The sequence below is a fragment of the Myotis myotis genome, unplaced genomic scaffold (assembly GCF_014108235.1).
Source record: "Myotis myotis isolate mMyoMyo1 unplaced genomic scaffold, mMyoMyo1.p scaffold_m19_p_2, whole genome shotgun sequence".
NCBI lineage: Eukaryota > Metazoa > Chordata > Mammalia > Chiroptera > Vespertilionidae > Myotis > Myotis myotis.
This window is the reverse complement of record NW_023416324.1, coordinates 182,009,983-182,025,448: the sequence shown is the minus strand read 5'-3', so window position 1 is coordinate 182,025,448 and position 15,466 is coordinate 182,009,983. Positions and strand designations below refer to the sequence as shown.

The following is a 15,466-nucleotide window of genomic DNA, read 5'->3' as shown; positions in this document are numbered from 1 at the left end:
AATAGTTAAACAGGTAATTAGGTTCCTGCTCATTTGACATTCCCCAAAGAGATTAGTTGGGTGTGACTCCATTCTTAATTTTTGCATGTAAATTAATCATAGTAGTCCAACCAGTTGAGTGAACAATTTTCTAGAGAGACACCATACATACAGTAAGAAGAGGTGCATTGCTACAACTTGAATGTGTGGAAAGAAATGGCTTGACATTTTATCATATCACTGTATATTGATTTGTGTCTAAGAAAAATTCAATGTGCTTTCTTGCAGCTGTGATTTTCAGCTTGCTTGAAGGTAAATAGGAAAGACATTTAGAAAGGACCTGGTTCTTTTGAAAGCAACAAATACATTTTTATTATCACCTGTCAAACCTTCAGAACATTGAGACTTTTGTAATTACTGATTTTTAATGAATAACCGCAAAGTGCATAAGCCAAAATCAACTAATATAATACTATAATATAATAATTCCTGTATTGAGGAATATTTTTGTGAAAAATAACAACCCTATTACTAGTATATTAAAATGCTTTAATGTGTTGACATGTGCTATTTGTAGAAGGTGAGTGGAAAAATTCTTTAATTGAAACTGCCATTGTTGATGCAAGTTATTGCTATTTTCCAATAATTACATATCTTTTACAGAATTTTTATTTTTGTAGCTGCAATACCTTTCTGGTATGTACACAACAAAACAACTCACAGACTGGTCTACATCCTCTCAGACCAGTATGATTTCCCCTCAAACTCTCTCAAATAAGAAAAATATGTTCTTTAATGTAACCAATTGAGTAATAGCCCTGTTTTAAGATTCTCTCAGTGAATCACAAATAATTAGTAGGTAGCTTAAAATTTTGAAGTGGAAACTATGAATTATCTCATTTTTCAATGTGAGTATTAGTATTATGTGATCAGTTATTTAATCAAGTCTTTAAATTCCTAAATCAACAAATATGCATATCATAATGGCATCAGCAAACTCAAAAGTGGTATTAATAAAGCACTGATTTAATCACGTTTTTATTGGAAGAAAATTATAATAAAAATATTCTGACAGAAGTTTGTTTAACAAATTAGGTTTTCTTGGCAAATCCATTTGAAAGTACAGCTTTACTTTTCAGAGATATTTTATAAGGTGTAATCATTTTAATTTAAGACAGATAAGTCAACAGTGTATGCGGGTACCGGGGTGAGAATGGGTACACAATGGACCCATCACTAAGAAAATTTCACTGTACTAGAAAATGAAACATAGATAAGTTTATGGGTCCTGGGGGGTTGTTAAGAGAGACAGAAACTTGGATTCAAATTAGAATTGAGCATCAGAAAGATAAAATTCAGCAGGCAGATAACATTTGAAATGAGTTTTAATGTATGTTGTAAAGTTCTTACAAATGAATATGAATTAATTGCTAAGGAAATACTCTCTATGCCAGAAATACTTCTTCTAACATACTTACCAATCTCTTGGTGGTATTCATATGTTCTTCTAAAAAACAGAATTCTTTCCTGAAGTGAGACCTGTATGGAAGCCCTTTTCAAATACTGGCTGAAGTGCATTAGCTCCAATTGACAACTGTGGGCATTTCAAGATCTGGATCCTCCTTCTTCATACTTTCACTGCTTGGCACCACTAAGTCCTTATCAACACTTCCTTGCAGATATGCTGGAGATTGAAACAGCACATTTTGTGTTGTAATATCATTTTTTTTTCCAGTTAAAAGCATAACGACTATTTTTATAATGGAAATTACAGAAAATAGGGTTGAAATATATCATCTTGGCTCATTGGAATATGTGTTTGAGAAAACCTTCAGTGCAGTACTTTTCAAGGAGTAAGAAAGGGCAACTATATCAGAGGATGCCCATTAGGATCTCCAGAAAGTCATGTCATTTTTATGTTAATAACAGGGGACTTTTAAACATTAGAAATATTGATGTAGAGTATAACTGTCTGGGATGGGGTGGTGGTGGGGAGGCTATGACAGAAATAGTGATAGTTTGGGACCATATTCTAAAGTCCTTGAACGCCAGATTGATGCAGGCGGGAGTATAAGTTTTGTCCTTCACAGCTCAAGGGGTTATCAATCACACATAGATACATGCACAACCTGAACAGCTTTGCATGATGGACTTTGCACTCAATTTGGATAACAGTACAGGGTCTTTGAATTGTTTTTAAGCCTGAGAATGGTATGACTGTAGTTGAACCTTAAGGGATTTAATCTTGCAGTGTTTTATAAAATGATTCAAATTCCAGAAATACGAATCTAGAATACAATAAACTTGGTGGTCTGTAACTTCGTGCGAAGGGAGATGACCAAGCAAACATGACTCTCAAACACCCTCTCAAGTGACCACAAGAGTCACTGTACCTGACAGAAGTAGAAAGGGAAGGTTTGTGGTTATCGGGACAAGGGAAGAGAATGAATTGATTCCCCTTGACCATTTCACATGCTAGGAATGATTTTGTCATACCAAATGGATTTGCTATCATTCTTCCAACAAGGCTTTATTTTCCTTTGTGTGTTTTTTTCTTCTCTTTCAGGCTGAAATCATTGATGTGAGTTATGGAAATGCAGATGATTTAAAAAGGATAAAAAATATGAGAAATATAACAAACCAGATTGCACTTCTGAAATTAGGAAAATTGCCACTACTTTATAAGGTTGGTCCAATGGTTATTTTTTGGTGGTGGGATGAATATATATATATTTTTTTGCTTTACTGCAGTTATATGCCTCTGTGAGTGTGAAGTGAGTGTGTTGCATGTGTGTGTGGGTGTGTGTGTGTGTGTGTAAGGGAGGCAGAGAGTGTCACAGCAAGATGGCTTTTCCAAAACAGAACATTTTAAATTAACATTTTTAAGAAAAAGAGGTTGTTATCCTTATAACTTAATACAGAAGATACTGTAAGCCAAGCATTAGTGAGTTTGTGAGACCTTGATAAAATTGGCATAAATTTCATAATGATACCTATCTGGAATACTAAAAATGAGAATAATGGTGTCCTCCTATTATGACATATGTGAAACTTTTAATCTATTGACAAAACTGACTAATTACTATATTCTTTATGTTAGACTAGTATCTGGCTGATTTATACTCCTTAGTGATTGGTTTTGTCAACTGTATAACTTCACAGTTACTGACTGTGCTAGGAATTTAATTGAACGGTAATATGCTTAGGAGAAGCAGATTCTTGATTTACTTATTTAAATAGAAGTTTATTAACACTTATCCATCAGATGCATTTACATAATTAAAGCAGTTTGATCTAAGTATCACATAATGAGCCACCATCATAGACAGCCACTATTGCTCATTTGTACTTAATTTTCTTTTACTATTAAAAATAATGGTCAGTATAGTTATATCACTGAAACTATCTGGTTCTGAAGATCTATTGGCTTTATCTTCATTCAACCCTAAATGAGCTGTGTTAATTGCCAGGTCTGAAAAAGTTTCAGAAATCTGTTGGCACACTCTGTAAGGAGACAAGAGAACATCCTGTGCCTGTTTTTTATTATTTTCCAAGGATGCCCTTACACCTAAATCAGTGTGTGATAATATATAACTGTCCAGAATTTTAAGATTGTCATGAAAATATAATATACACTGCTATGAATTTTTACAGGATACTTTGTCAGCATGTATTAAATGCTTTAAAATAATCACATTTTGATCCAGTAATTCCAGTTCAATCAATATATTCTAAAGGGGAATAAAACAGAGTTGATAAATACAATGATGACCAGTGATGTGACAGAATATCCAATTAAGTATTGAAATTTATGTTACATTTGTACAGCTGAATAGTGTACAATAATTACAATGCAAAGAAGAATAATGATGTGGAAATTCTCATAAATCAAACAAATAAGTTATAAAGAGGACATTTATAATAATAATAATAATAATATGTTATTCTTATTGTTAGTGTAATATTGTTAGTAATATGAGCTGCATATTATTCTAAGGACCTTTTATGTGTTATCACATTAATCTTCACAGTAACTCTATTTTTGAGATAGAATGGTAACTAAGGCAGAAAAAGAATAAGTGACTAGCTCAAAGGTGAACAGCTACTTACATGAATCAATAAAGATTTACATCCAGTCAGTGTCATTTCATATCCTGAATCTTTAATGTGTATGTATAGGTGTGTGTATGGTGTAGTTAGAGTAGACAGGTAAGTAGATATATGATGATATAGATAGATAGATAGATAGATAGATAGATAGATAGATAGATAGGCAGGCAGATAGATGATAGATAATGAAAGAAAGGAAGAAAGAAGAAAGAAAGGAAGAAAGAAGGAAGAAAGAAGAAAGAAGAAAGAAAGAAGAAAGAAGAAAGAAAGAAAGAAAGAAAGGAAGGAAGGAAGGAAGAAAGAAAGAAAGAAAGAAAGAAAGAAAGAAAGAAAGAGAAAGAAAGAAAGAAGGTGAAGATGCAAAATTGGAGTTTTTAACTGAGATTTTAATATATAAAAGAATAGATCTTTCAAAATGAGTTACCCAACACCAATATTTCAAACAAAACAGTTGAAAACATGTTAGACAATTATTAAACCCCTTACTTTTGTATGGGGTAGGAAAGGTTTGAAGACTTGGGGGAAAGCATTTTTTGAATAATAATTTTGGAGAAATATAAGTTCCACTGCAAACTTAGTGACTTGGGGCTTCCGTGGAACCACATGGAGGGTTTAATGAATATACTCTGCAGTATGAGAGGCATAGTAGACTGGTGTCTGCCTCACCTGAGAATCCTAAAGGTAAGAGATACGTTTGCTTAGCATCTAACAAATGGTGCATGTGTTGGGATTGGTCTGTGAGCCAGAGCTGAGAGCAGAAAATGCATGTTTGTTTCCCATGGTAACATTGTTAGTAATATGAGCTAGATATTTTGCTAAGTACTTTTTATGTATCATCACATTAATCCTTACAATAACAGTATTATTGATGTAGGGACTATGGTTATTTTTAATTTATAGATGAGTATCATTAGTCAGTGGTGAAGAAAATAAAACAGAGTTCACTCCTTCTCCAATAACAGACCTGATCTGGTGGAGGGGTAAGAAGATGAATTTCAAGAATAGAATTTTGATCATGGTATCAGAACTAGGCATTCTAATTAGTTACTTATGACAATTGGCTCAAATTAGACTTTTTATTACCAACTAGTGGCTCAGTGCATGAAAATTCGTGCACTTGCAGGGGTCCCTCAGCCCAGCCTGCATCCTCTCGCAGTCTGGGACCCCTCAGGGGCAGTCTGGGAGCCTTGCTCATTACCGCCCACCTGCTCGCTACTCCTTACTGCTCAGCTTGCTGCTCCCTAGTGCTGTCTTGTAGGCAGAAGAGGCTCCTGCCACCATCACTGCACTCACCATGCTTCTGGCTTCTAGTTGAGCGTCACTACCCCTGTGGAAGTGCACTGACCACCAGGAGGAAGCTCCAGCATTGAGCGTCTGCCTCCTGGTGGTCAGTGCACATCATAGCGACCAGTCATTCTGCCGTTTGGTCAATTTGCATATTACCCTTTTATTATATCGGGTAATCAGACGTTTTCCTCTAAGTGTTTAGGAAAGAATGTTCCTCTCTAGACATGGATTAAAAGGACTTAAAAGGATGCGGGAAACAAAGTAACACTGTCCTGAGTACATTCCATGAAGTTTGTTTAACCTACCAGAGATAATGGCTAATATGGTGTCAATGGGCAGGGGCCAATTATATAAATTGGGTCCATGAAAATATGAATAATTTCTACTGCTTTATATTTTCATGAAATTTTAAATGGTCAATAATAGTTTTGCATATACTATTTTGTAAAAAAAAAAATCTTCAAAAATTAAAGTAAACATAAGGCATTTAAAATTTTGTTCTAACAACACTTATGGGCTAAATAGTCAAAATTCTTACCAGTAGCTAATGGGTTAAGAAAAAAAAACAAATTTATTTTTATTTGTATTTGACTGATCCAGAGAATATTTTTTGAAAACCATGGCCATATCTATAAGGTAGTGAATTAGTGGTTTATCTAGACTAGGACACAGTTATTAAGAACCTGGTGTATTTTCCACGATTATCTTCGTTACAGGCCTATAAATAGATTTAACAAAGAGTTCTGTGCAGAATCCCCCCTCCAGACAGAGAGCCTTGTCACAAACTTGGCATTATTTTCTAGGCAGAGGAATCAAGGCATCCTTTCTTTAGCCTTCCATTCTGTTTTCTGTGGCTTCTCCCAGAGATTTGGAAGAATCACTGATATCATAGCTATTAATACATATTCACAAAGTAAAGAGAAATAAAGCATGGATTAGACAAGTTAGTTTATACAGCATGATTACAGCCAAGCTTACTTCACCTGTTCATCAAATATATTCTGGGACTGAAATTTGAAAGTGAGGGAGTTCAGTAACACAGTTAGTTGAAAAGGCAGAGGACGGATTGACTTCTATGTGAATCACAACTATGAATCATGATTCTAAATGAGCATCTGTACTGGGAACATGCAGCAAAATTAGTAAAGAGAACAGTTAATGTTATTTTAGCTGTACAGTAGTTTCTAAGTCATAGTTCAAAATTGAATTTGGTAGGGAATCTCTGAATCCCAGGCAAGAAGGGCAAAGGAGGAGCACAGTGGGATAGTAATGTCTCTCTGAAATAAGTAGAAAAATAGTCTACACCCAAGATGGAGGGGACCTCATTAGATCCCTTGTAACTACTGTGTACACGCTAACTTAGTCTCCAGGAAGGAGGTTCATGAGAAAGTCTCCACATTGTGTAGCAGGGACTGTGAAAGGCACATGGCTTTTAGATACATGCTGCAGAGAAGAGCCAAACCAAGTCTCCAGACCAGCTTGGACTAGTCCCCTTATGCTTAAACCTTAGAGGGAAGGCTTTATTTTAACTTTGTATTTATAGCAGTTTATTTTATGGGACGGTGCTTTAATTCTGTAAGCTTTAAGACAGAATATTCTCTTACATGTCATAATGGATTCAGGTAGGTTTCTCTCAGTGACAGTCTGAGACACAGTAAAACAGATTCTATAATCCTCATACATTCCCAAATTGCTGACTAGCACTCTAGTATGGGATTTATTTCATAAAATGCAATAAAAGCATTTGGCTTTCTTCTTAAAGCCATTTTCACATTCAAAAAAATCAATAATAACAAAAAATCACTGTGTACTCCATGACAGCTAGACATCAAGTAAATCCCAGTGAAATGTGAAGATTAGGCCATTGTCTGTGTCCACACTACTTATCAGTCCCCTATCTCATAGGAGTGGAATTTGTATGTATTGAAGTTATAGTGAATACATGTCTATGCCTTTGGGCATGGTGAAATTACAAAAATCCACAAATGCTACTGCCATTTTTATAAGTGAAATAACATAATCATCTTCCTAGTACTCACTGTTATATAGTAAGACATCAGTAAATATTAGCAGATTTTTGTATTTTCCTTAGATATATTTTATACTTATAACTTTAATGATCCAGGAACCCAAATATAGTTTTCTACTAATGAAATAGTTTTGCATACATTCATTAGATATTATTTATATTAAATATCTATTGCATATTATATGGGCAGTGTATAACTTACCTAACTACCACTTAAATCCATAGCATGCTTATATAGGTAGTCATTTTGAAAGAGCTTGGAGGAAAATGAGAGGTAGGAAACAACTGTTAGGCTTTTATACTTCTAAATAGATTGTTTCTCACAAATTAGGAATAAATGGTACTACTTAAAGAAAATAAATACCACACACTTTGAGTATACCTACATAATAATATAATTTAATAACATTTACTGACCATTTGAATGTTATGAAGTCATAACAAGTGACATCATCTATTAAAAAGGTTGATTTTTACATATACATAGTCAGCATAAGTAATCCCCATGTATTCATGCAATTTTGGCCCCAAAAACACTGCCAAGCCCTTTGTTTTTCCTAACTAAAGTTTATAGTACAAGTTAAGAAAGACAAAAAAGAAAGAGACAGAAGATAGAGCATGAGAGAAAAGGAGGAATAGAGGGAAGTAAAGAAGTATTTCAGTCAAGGGTTTGGATTATTTCAGGTGTGATATGGTGTTGAAATTTTAGTTTAAAATTTTCTTACATTTGAATTTAGAATATGCTATCTTAAAGATAACTATGAAATTTTGCATGATTCCTTTCACATCTGCACTAATATTATGTAGAGTGATGAATGTTAAAAAATAAATTAAAATAAAGAAGTCTGAGCTCTATATTAACACATTTTAAAAAGAATTCACTTGATGTCTAATTATTAATCACTAGCTATATGGCTCTAAGTTCTCTTCCTACTTTTCTATTCAGTGTCTTATGATAAAAATAGATTAATTATTATTATCTTGTTCAGGAGCACACTGACAAGGAGTGCTAAGCAGCAGCTTGTACTTTAGCAATCTGTTGTGGCTATAAAATATGTGGAGACAAGTTAAATTACTTCTGGAAAGAAACATCACTAAAAATTAATACTTGAAGAAAAATACCTCTCCCTACAATTTACGTAATTAAAATTGCAGCTACACGATATATTGTATCTGTTTTAAAATTCAATAGATTTTTAAAATTTTTATAACAAATTAATCTTTAATAAGCTATAAAATCTTATTATAGCTAAGTAAGCTTAAAATAGTCTCACTTGAATTTTGACAATAATATACACTCATCAAAGTATTATCCATTTTATAAAAAGCCTGTGGTCATCACACCATCATGTCATAACGACCGGTCAGTGGGTGGGCTGGGACTTGACTGGAAGATTTGACCAGAGGTGCAGGTGGGTTTTTGGGTCCTGCCTCCTGTGGTGGCAGAGGTGTCTGTGGGACTCTTTCTGGATCTCGCCTCCTGTGGTGGTGGCAGGGCAGCCGTGGGACTTTTCTGGGTCCCACCTCCTGCGGGGTCGGCAGCAGCAGCCGCGGGACTCTTTCTGGGTCCTGCTGAGCCACGGGACTCTGGGTCCTGGGTCACACGCAATTTTGCGCACTGGGCCCCTAGTTATACTAATAATTATTAACATACAAGTTTATCTATTCTCATAAATAGTCATTAAATTTCTTTTGAACTGAAAATATATATTTACTCTTTTATGCAAAAGAAATTAAAAAGGTTTTATAGCCTGTTATATAGTTCCAAATAAAGGCTTCATATTTTTAGTAATATATCACTTAAAAAAAAAAAAAAAAAGCTTTCTATTACAGGTAAAAAAAAAAGTTACTTTTATTTATTAGATTTACATTTCCAAATTTTATTAAATCTTTACCTTAATTTTGTATATTTTCTCTTGCATTGCATTTTAGATTATGACTAAAAATTTCATTTAAATATAACATATTTCTTTATTTTATTTTTTAAAATATATTTTATTTATTTTTTACAGAGAGGAAGGGAGAGTGATAGAGAGTTAGAAACATCAATGAGCGAGAAACATTGATCAGCTGCCTCCTGCACACCCCCTATTGGGGATGTGCTTGCAGTCAAGGTACATGCCCTTGACCGGAATCGAACCTGGGACCCCTCAGTCTGCAGGCCGACACTCTATCCACTGAGCCAAACCAGTTAGGGCTATAACATATTTCTTTAATAATGGATATATAATTTGAACATTACAGTTATCTAATCTCTAAATTTTAAAACTCTTACAACAAGAATAACTGCAATCATTATTGGAATAATTCTATATTTTAAATCAATTTTCTATTGGAAAATTTAGAAAGATTAAAGAGTATAATTCCAGAAATATACACAGTGTAATAGAAGACTTAAATTTTAACTATTATTCACAAGGAAAAACTACAACAGATTATTCAAAGAAAATCATGTTTATTCTTTAATTTTCAGTTATAATTTTCTTTTTATGTTAATCTAAATCTAGTAGGTTGTTAAAATTGCTGGCCCTGACTATTAGTAAAGAACATGATTGTTTTTCATAAGTACTTTGATTACCTATAGAAAACTTCTTTTGCAATTCTCATACAAAGACAATTTCAAGCAATCTCAGGATAAATGTTATCCTATCTAATAAAGACAGAATATGCAAATTGACCATCACTTCACAACAAAGATGGTGGCGCCCACAGCCAATAAGGAGGGAATATGCAAATATGCAACAAAGATGGCAGAAGCCGGCCCAGAGTGAAGGTGAGAGGCGGCTCTCAGCCCTGGAGCGAAGGCAGGAGGTGGTGCCTGGCCCCGGAACAAAGGCCTGGGTCCTGGGTGCTGGAGGGAAACTGGTGCTGGCAGCCAAGGGAAGGAAGGCCTATTCTTGCACGAATCTTCATGCATCAGGCCTCTAGTCTACATATATATAAAAGGCTAATATGCAAAGTGTCCCCTCAGGAGTTCGAACAGACCGGGAATTTTATTGCTTCCTATGACATGCGCTGACCACCAGGGGGTGGCGTGAAATGAAGGACAGCACCTGCCAGCAGCCAGCAGCCAGCAGCCAGGGAACAAAGGTCCTGGCTGACAGCTGGCAGCTGGGGAGCAGCTGGGGAAGGAAGGGCCCAGCTGGCAGCCAGAAGGCCCCAATAGGCCTAGGGACCCTACCTGTGCACGAATTTTGTGCACCAGGCCTCTAGTCATATATAAAATGAGTTATTGAATAAAATTCAGGAGGAGCCCTTACAGTTCTAGCATGCCTTGCTTACTTGCCATTGTTCCAATACATGCCTGTTCTAATACACTTGTTGGCCTTTAAATAACAACATATCTGTAATTAAGCAATAGTATAACTTGGTGATAGTATTATAGCTGTTGAAACATCTGTGATATAATATAAAATTTATTTTTGATTCTGTTAAGGACAATTTTAACATTTTATTAGAACTGGTAAATAAAAAAAATGTGATATTTAGCAGAGTAAATGAAATTGACCTGTCTTCCAAATTACTATTAAATTACAGATAATCAAGTGTTGTTCTATCCACTCCAGATCCTTTCTTCTGAGAAATGTTATGTGACTGCCATAGGGAGCTATCTGAACTTTTCACACATGTGTGGAATGCCTCGTTTAAATTTTTGTTTTGTTAAATTTATAATACATGGTGGAGCAGCAGGAGGTTTATAGTTGTGAGTATGAGAAACACAGCTTATTATTGTATTATTATTTGTTAAATATTCTATTTCTCGTATGAACAACTGTAAACCTATTTCCCCCCCACACACACACACCCTGTATTAAACACAATGAAGCAAATCAGCCCACATTGGCTTCCTGTGGTATGATATGTGCTGACATATTCTGCTTCAACATTTGTAGTAATTGCTTTCAGCATGTTTTGAAAACAACAGTCTATTTTGAAGTAAAACAGAGATAACTTGGTAATTTCAGGGTATGATTCTGAGTGGACCAAATGATTTATTGATAGGCTCACTAATGAAATAACTTAATTTATAATATTTTCAAAAATTGTCTGCAATATTCTGGATTCTTTATTGTTTGTCAGTTGTAGACAACAAAACTAAATCGCAGTGTTTTACTGTGTAATTAGAATCAAATAGGTAGAGCAACCTAAAGTGAAACATGGCTATCCATGGCATATTTCATATGATGATTTGCAAAACATATAAGAATGTTTTCCTTGGGATTAAAAATATTCCTAGTATGACTTAGTAAATATGTATTTTTTTTCCTTCTTTTTGCCTGACTTTATAATCTGTGTGCTTTGATTACAAAACAGGCAGATACAATCTATTTTCAAAATAAGTTATAATACAGATCAGGTAACTGATAAACCAGGAAACAATTTTGTTTTGCAATTAATTTGAGCTTCTTTAAAATTCTGATTGATTAGAAAGTACAGTTCTAAAGTCATTTGCCCTAAAACTGGGAAATGCATGCATGCAGATGACACTTCACAAGTTGCGTGTGAGACCATGTTTGGTGATTTAAGAGGTGCTGGCAATAGTCTCTCTAGCTTAAATTGTATTTATTAAATATTGGAAATTAAAAATTTGCTACTTTATGTATTCAGTGGGAAATTGTTAAAATGTCCCTATGTTATCTGTGGGAGTGGAGTTATTGTTTTATGTCGAGGGAATGAATATCCTGAGGCCGCCACGAGAAAAAGGAGTTTCATGGAAAGCTTTATTGATAGTGTGAATTAAGGGGGTTCCCCTCCAAGGATCCATTTCTGTCCCTCTCGCCATGGAAAAGCCCAATCTTGTCTCCAGCAGGGCCAGAATAAAGGCCACTGTCCATAGTTTTTGCTCCGTATCAAAGTCCAGTCCAGTCCAGCTTCCTACATGTGAAGTCTGCACAGCCATGGTCTACATGGCTATGGAACGAGAACTCGGGTACTATACATACTACAATTCATAAATATTTTATTGAAAGGTAATTGATAAAATAATAACAGTTTAGTATCTTTAACAGGAAAATCAATGGGCTGCAATGCTACTGAAAAGCAGATACTTTATGAATAGTTTACTTAAGTTGGCAAGTTGCCGAGCTGACAACATTTACTCTTACCTCACATCCCATGGCTCAAGTATAGAAACTGACCAGTTATATAGGGTTTGAATCCCAGCTCAACCACTTAATCACTAGGAGTCAGTCATCAAGCCTTTTAACCTCTATAAGACTTAATTTTCTTCCTTGTAAAACTAGTATGATAGTGTTGTTTTTATATCATCTCATTTTTCATAAATGCTCAGTAAATGTTCATTACTATTGTGTTATAACGATGATAAAGGAACTTTTTTTATTATCTGAAACACTGTAATTTACTTTCAGATACATAATTTCATATAAACACTCATAATCCTCACAAAACCACTGTGATGTAGGGATGGTCACTGATCTACAGGGAGTAGCTAAGTCTCTGAGAGTTTGTCTTACGCACGGTCATACATGTAATTCACAGGAGAGATAACACTGTTATTCTAAACCCTTTCTGATCCCCACAGCTCCTTAGTTTATCTGTGTTTATGAAGAAACTTTTACTTTCAGTGGCCTTTTCTTAAACATTAGTATGTGACTTCGATCATGGTTCTTAACAACTGAAAAAATAGTTTTTTCAGATTACTCTCAAATGTTTTAGAATGAAAAACCTACCCATGGAAGATAAAGCAAATGTGGAAAAAAAAATAACATCTGGAGAAGCCAGGTGATTAGCATATGAGTGTTAATCATACTATAATTTCAATTCTATTGACATCTTAAAAATAAAAAAAAAAAAAATTCAGTGCCTCAGTGCTTGAGTGTCAACCCAAGAATCAAGAGATCACGGTTCAATTCCTGGTCAGGGCACATGCCAGGGTTGGGGGCTCAGTCTTGGGTGGGGGTGTGCAGGAGGTAGGCAATCAATGATATTTTCTCCTCATTGATGTTCCTATCTCTCTGTCCCTCTCCCTTCCTCTCTGAAATCAATAAAAACATATTTTAAAAAATGAATAAAATAAAAAATTTCAAAATAAAATAAGTGTCCGTGGTGGAGGTGGAGGGGGGAGGAGAGTGAGGGTGGACTTATCAGGATTCTCAACAGGTGCCTGAAAATGCTTCTCAATATAATGTAGTCTGTCCTCCCTCCCATGGGAGCTGTTTGAGTGGTTACAAGACATGCTTTCCATTTGAACAAGATTTTCCATTTAGGGGGTCTTTCAGTAAGCTTCTGCCCTTAGTCAATTGAGCATACTAATAAGAGGATTCAGACTTACAAACAGCTGTCTAAATCTGACTTGATTTAAGGGTTAAAAAAATATTACATGTTATTTTCCATGCAAAGTATTTTTAAAAAAATCAACCAGTGGGCTTGATTCGGTCATTAGGGTTAAATTCATGCACATTGACTGAATTTTGATATTTTTATCAGATTATTGACTGTCAGGAAATCATAGCCTTAGGTGCCTAAGAAAAGAAAGAAAGGTAAACCTGAATTGGTGTTCAATTTGTTTCGGACCAGAGTACCTGGTGAAATCGTAGGGCGCTTGCATGTCTGAGCTCATTTGTTATGAGAGAAGCTTTCTCATTAACTTCTTCGGGAGAGTGTTGCCATTAAATCTGATCTTGAATGAGAAGAACTTGTAACTTGAAAATGTTTATGAATATTTCATAAGCATCGTCTTAGGGTGCATGCTTGTATGTGATAGCCTGGCAAAGGTTGACAGATATGTGGAATACTGTAATGAGTTGATGGATGCATATGGAATGTCTAATGGAAAAGTGAGAAATGCCCGCTGGGCTGCTGTGAACATCTTCCGGTGTTGAAAAGATTTTTGTTGGCTGTTAACAAAATCCTCACAGCAATGATAGTTTCTAATTAATGGGTTGAAAATGACCCACTTATTTTATTGCACTAACTAGGTCTATTAGAAATGTATCCAGAGGAAGCATCAGTGACTTTTTTTTTTTTTTTAAATAAAACACTGTAAAAAGACATATCTGAGAGAAGTAGATCTTACTGAGTAGGGGCGTACATTTTTTTTCCAGGTGGGGATCCTATTTAATTATATTCCCTTGCTGCTTTGATGTCTCAGAATCCCAAAGGAATTTCACAGTTACAGGGGAATATGAATAGTTTGGCCCAAAAGCAGCAAAACCAGGAGATATCAGGACACTATCATTAAAAACAAACAAGCAAAAACTCAGTGGGTTAATCTTTTCAAGAGAAAGATATGCAAAAGTGGAAAAATAGCATCATTAGTGGAATATCAGGTTCAGTTTGATTTGCATTAATTTAAAGTGGGTAGAGGAAATTGAGGAATATAATTAGCAGCATTTGGTGGATCAGGAAAATGTGGTGAGTCATTTAATTGGGAGTTACTTAATCTGAACAAAAGAAGGCTCAAGAGGAGAAGATTTAAAACAATTTTTAAGCACATGAAAGAGTTTGCATGTGTCATAAAATGAGGATCTGTTCCAGTCTTTCAGAGGTTAAGGATCTAAAACTTGGGCTTCAATTGTAGCAAAATATGTTTATGTTACACATAAATCATTTTTCAAAATAAAGCTCATTAAATACTAGGAAAGGCTTCCAAAGATGGTTGTCCCAGTTGGCTTCTAGAACTTTTGGAATGCTTAATGTTTTATATAATGCTTGTGATATGTATATGTATGCATTTTAATAATTAAAAAGATATCCATCTTAGACATTTCACTGAAGGTATGGAGCTATGTTTGATATATGTTGTTACACAAGCTATCTACCTTTCTCTTTAGACCCCGTTTAAAAAACAAAACAAAACAAAAAAAAAACCATAAAAACAAAACATAAGAAGGCCCAATGTCATTACACATTAGTAATGTGGTGTGCTATTTTTATTTCCATTTAAAAGACTAAGAAATGTCTCCTTTTGAAAACAGAGAACTTGGCATTTATGAGCTCATTTCATTCATTCTAATAAGAGATGGTTAAGTGGTTGGACCTTTTAATTCAATCTATGGCAAATTCTATACTTTTTTAAAAAGTCTATTCCAGGTTCACATG

The 15,466-nt window shown here is 34.8% G+C and overlaps 1 protein-coding gene across 3 annotated transcripts in view; it reads left to right on the top strand.

Moving 5' to 3' along the window:
- The window catches only part of NAALADL2 (N-acetylated alpha-linked acidic dipeptidase like 2), a 935,329-nt gene that overhangs the window by 430,840 nt on the left and 489,023 nt on the right, over nt 1-15,466 (top strand). For all 3 annotated transcript variants that reach the window (XM_036349786.1, XM_036349785.1, XM_036349787.1), the window contains exon 4: nt 2,546-2,665. In XM_036349786.1, the coding sequence (XP_036205679.1) occupies nt 2,546-2,665 (120 nt within the window). The remainder of the gene's footprint in view (nt 1-2,545; nt 2,666-15,466) is intronic.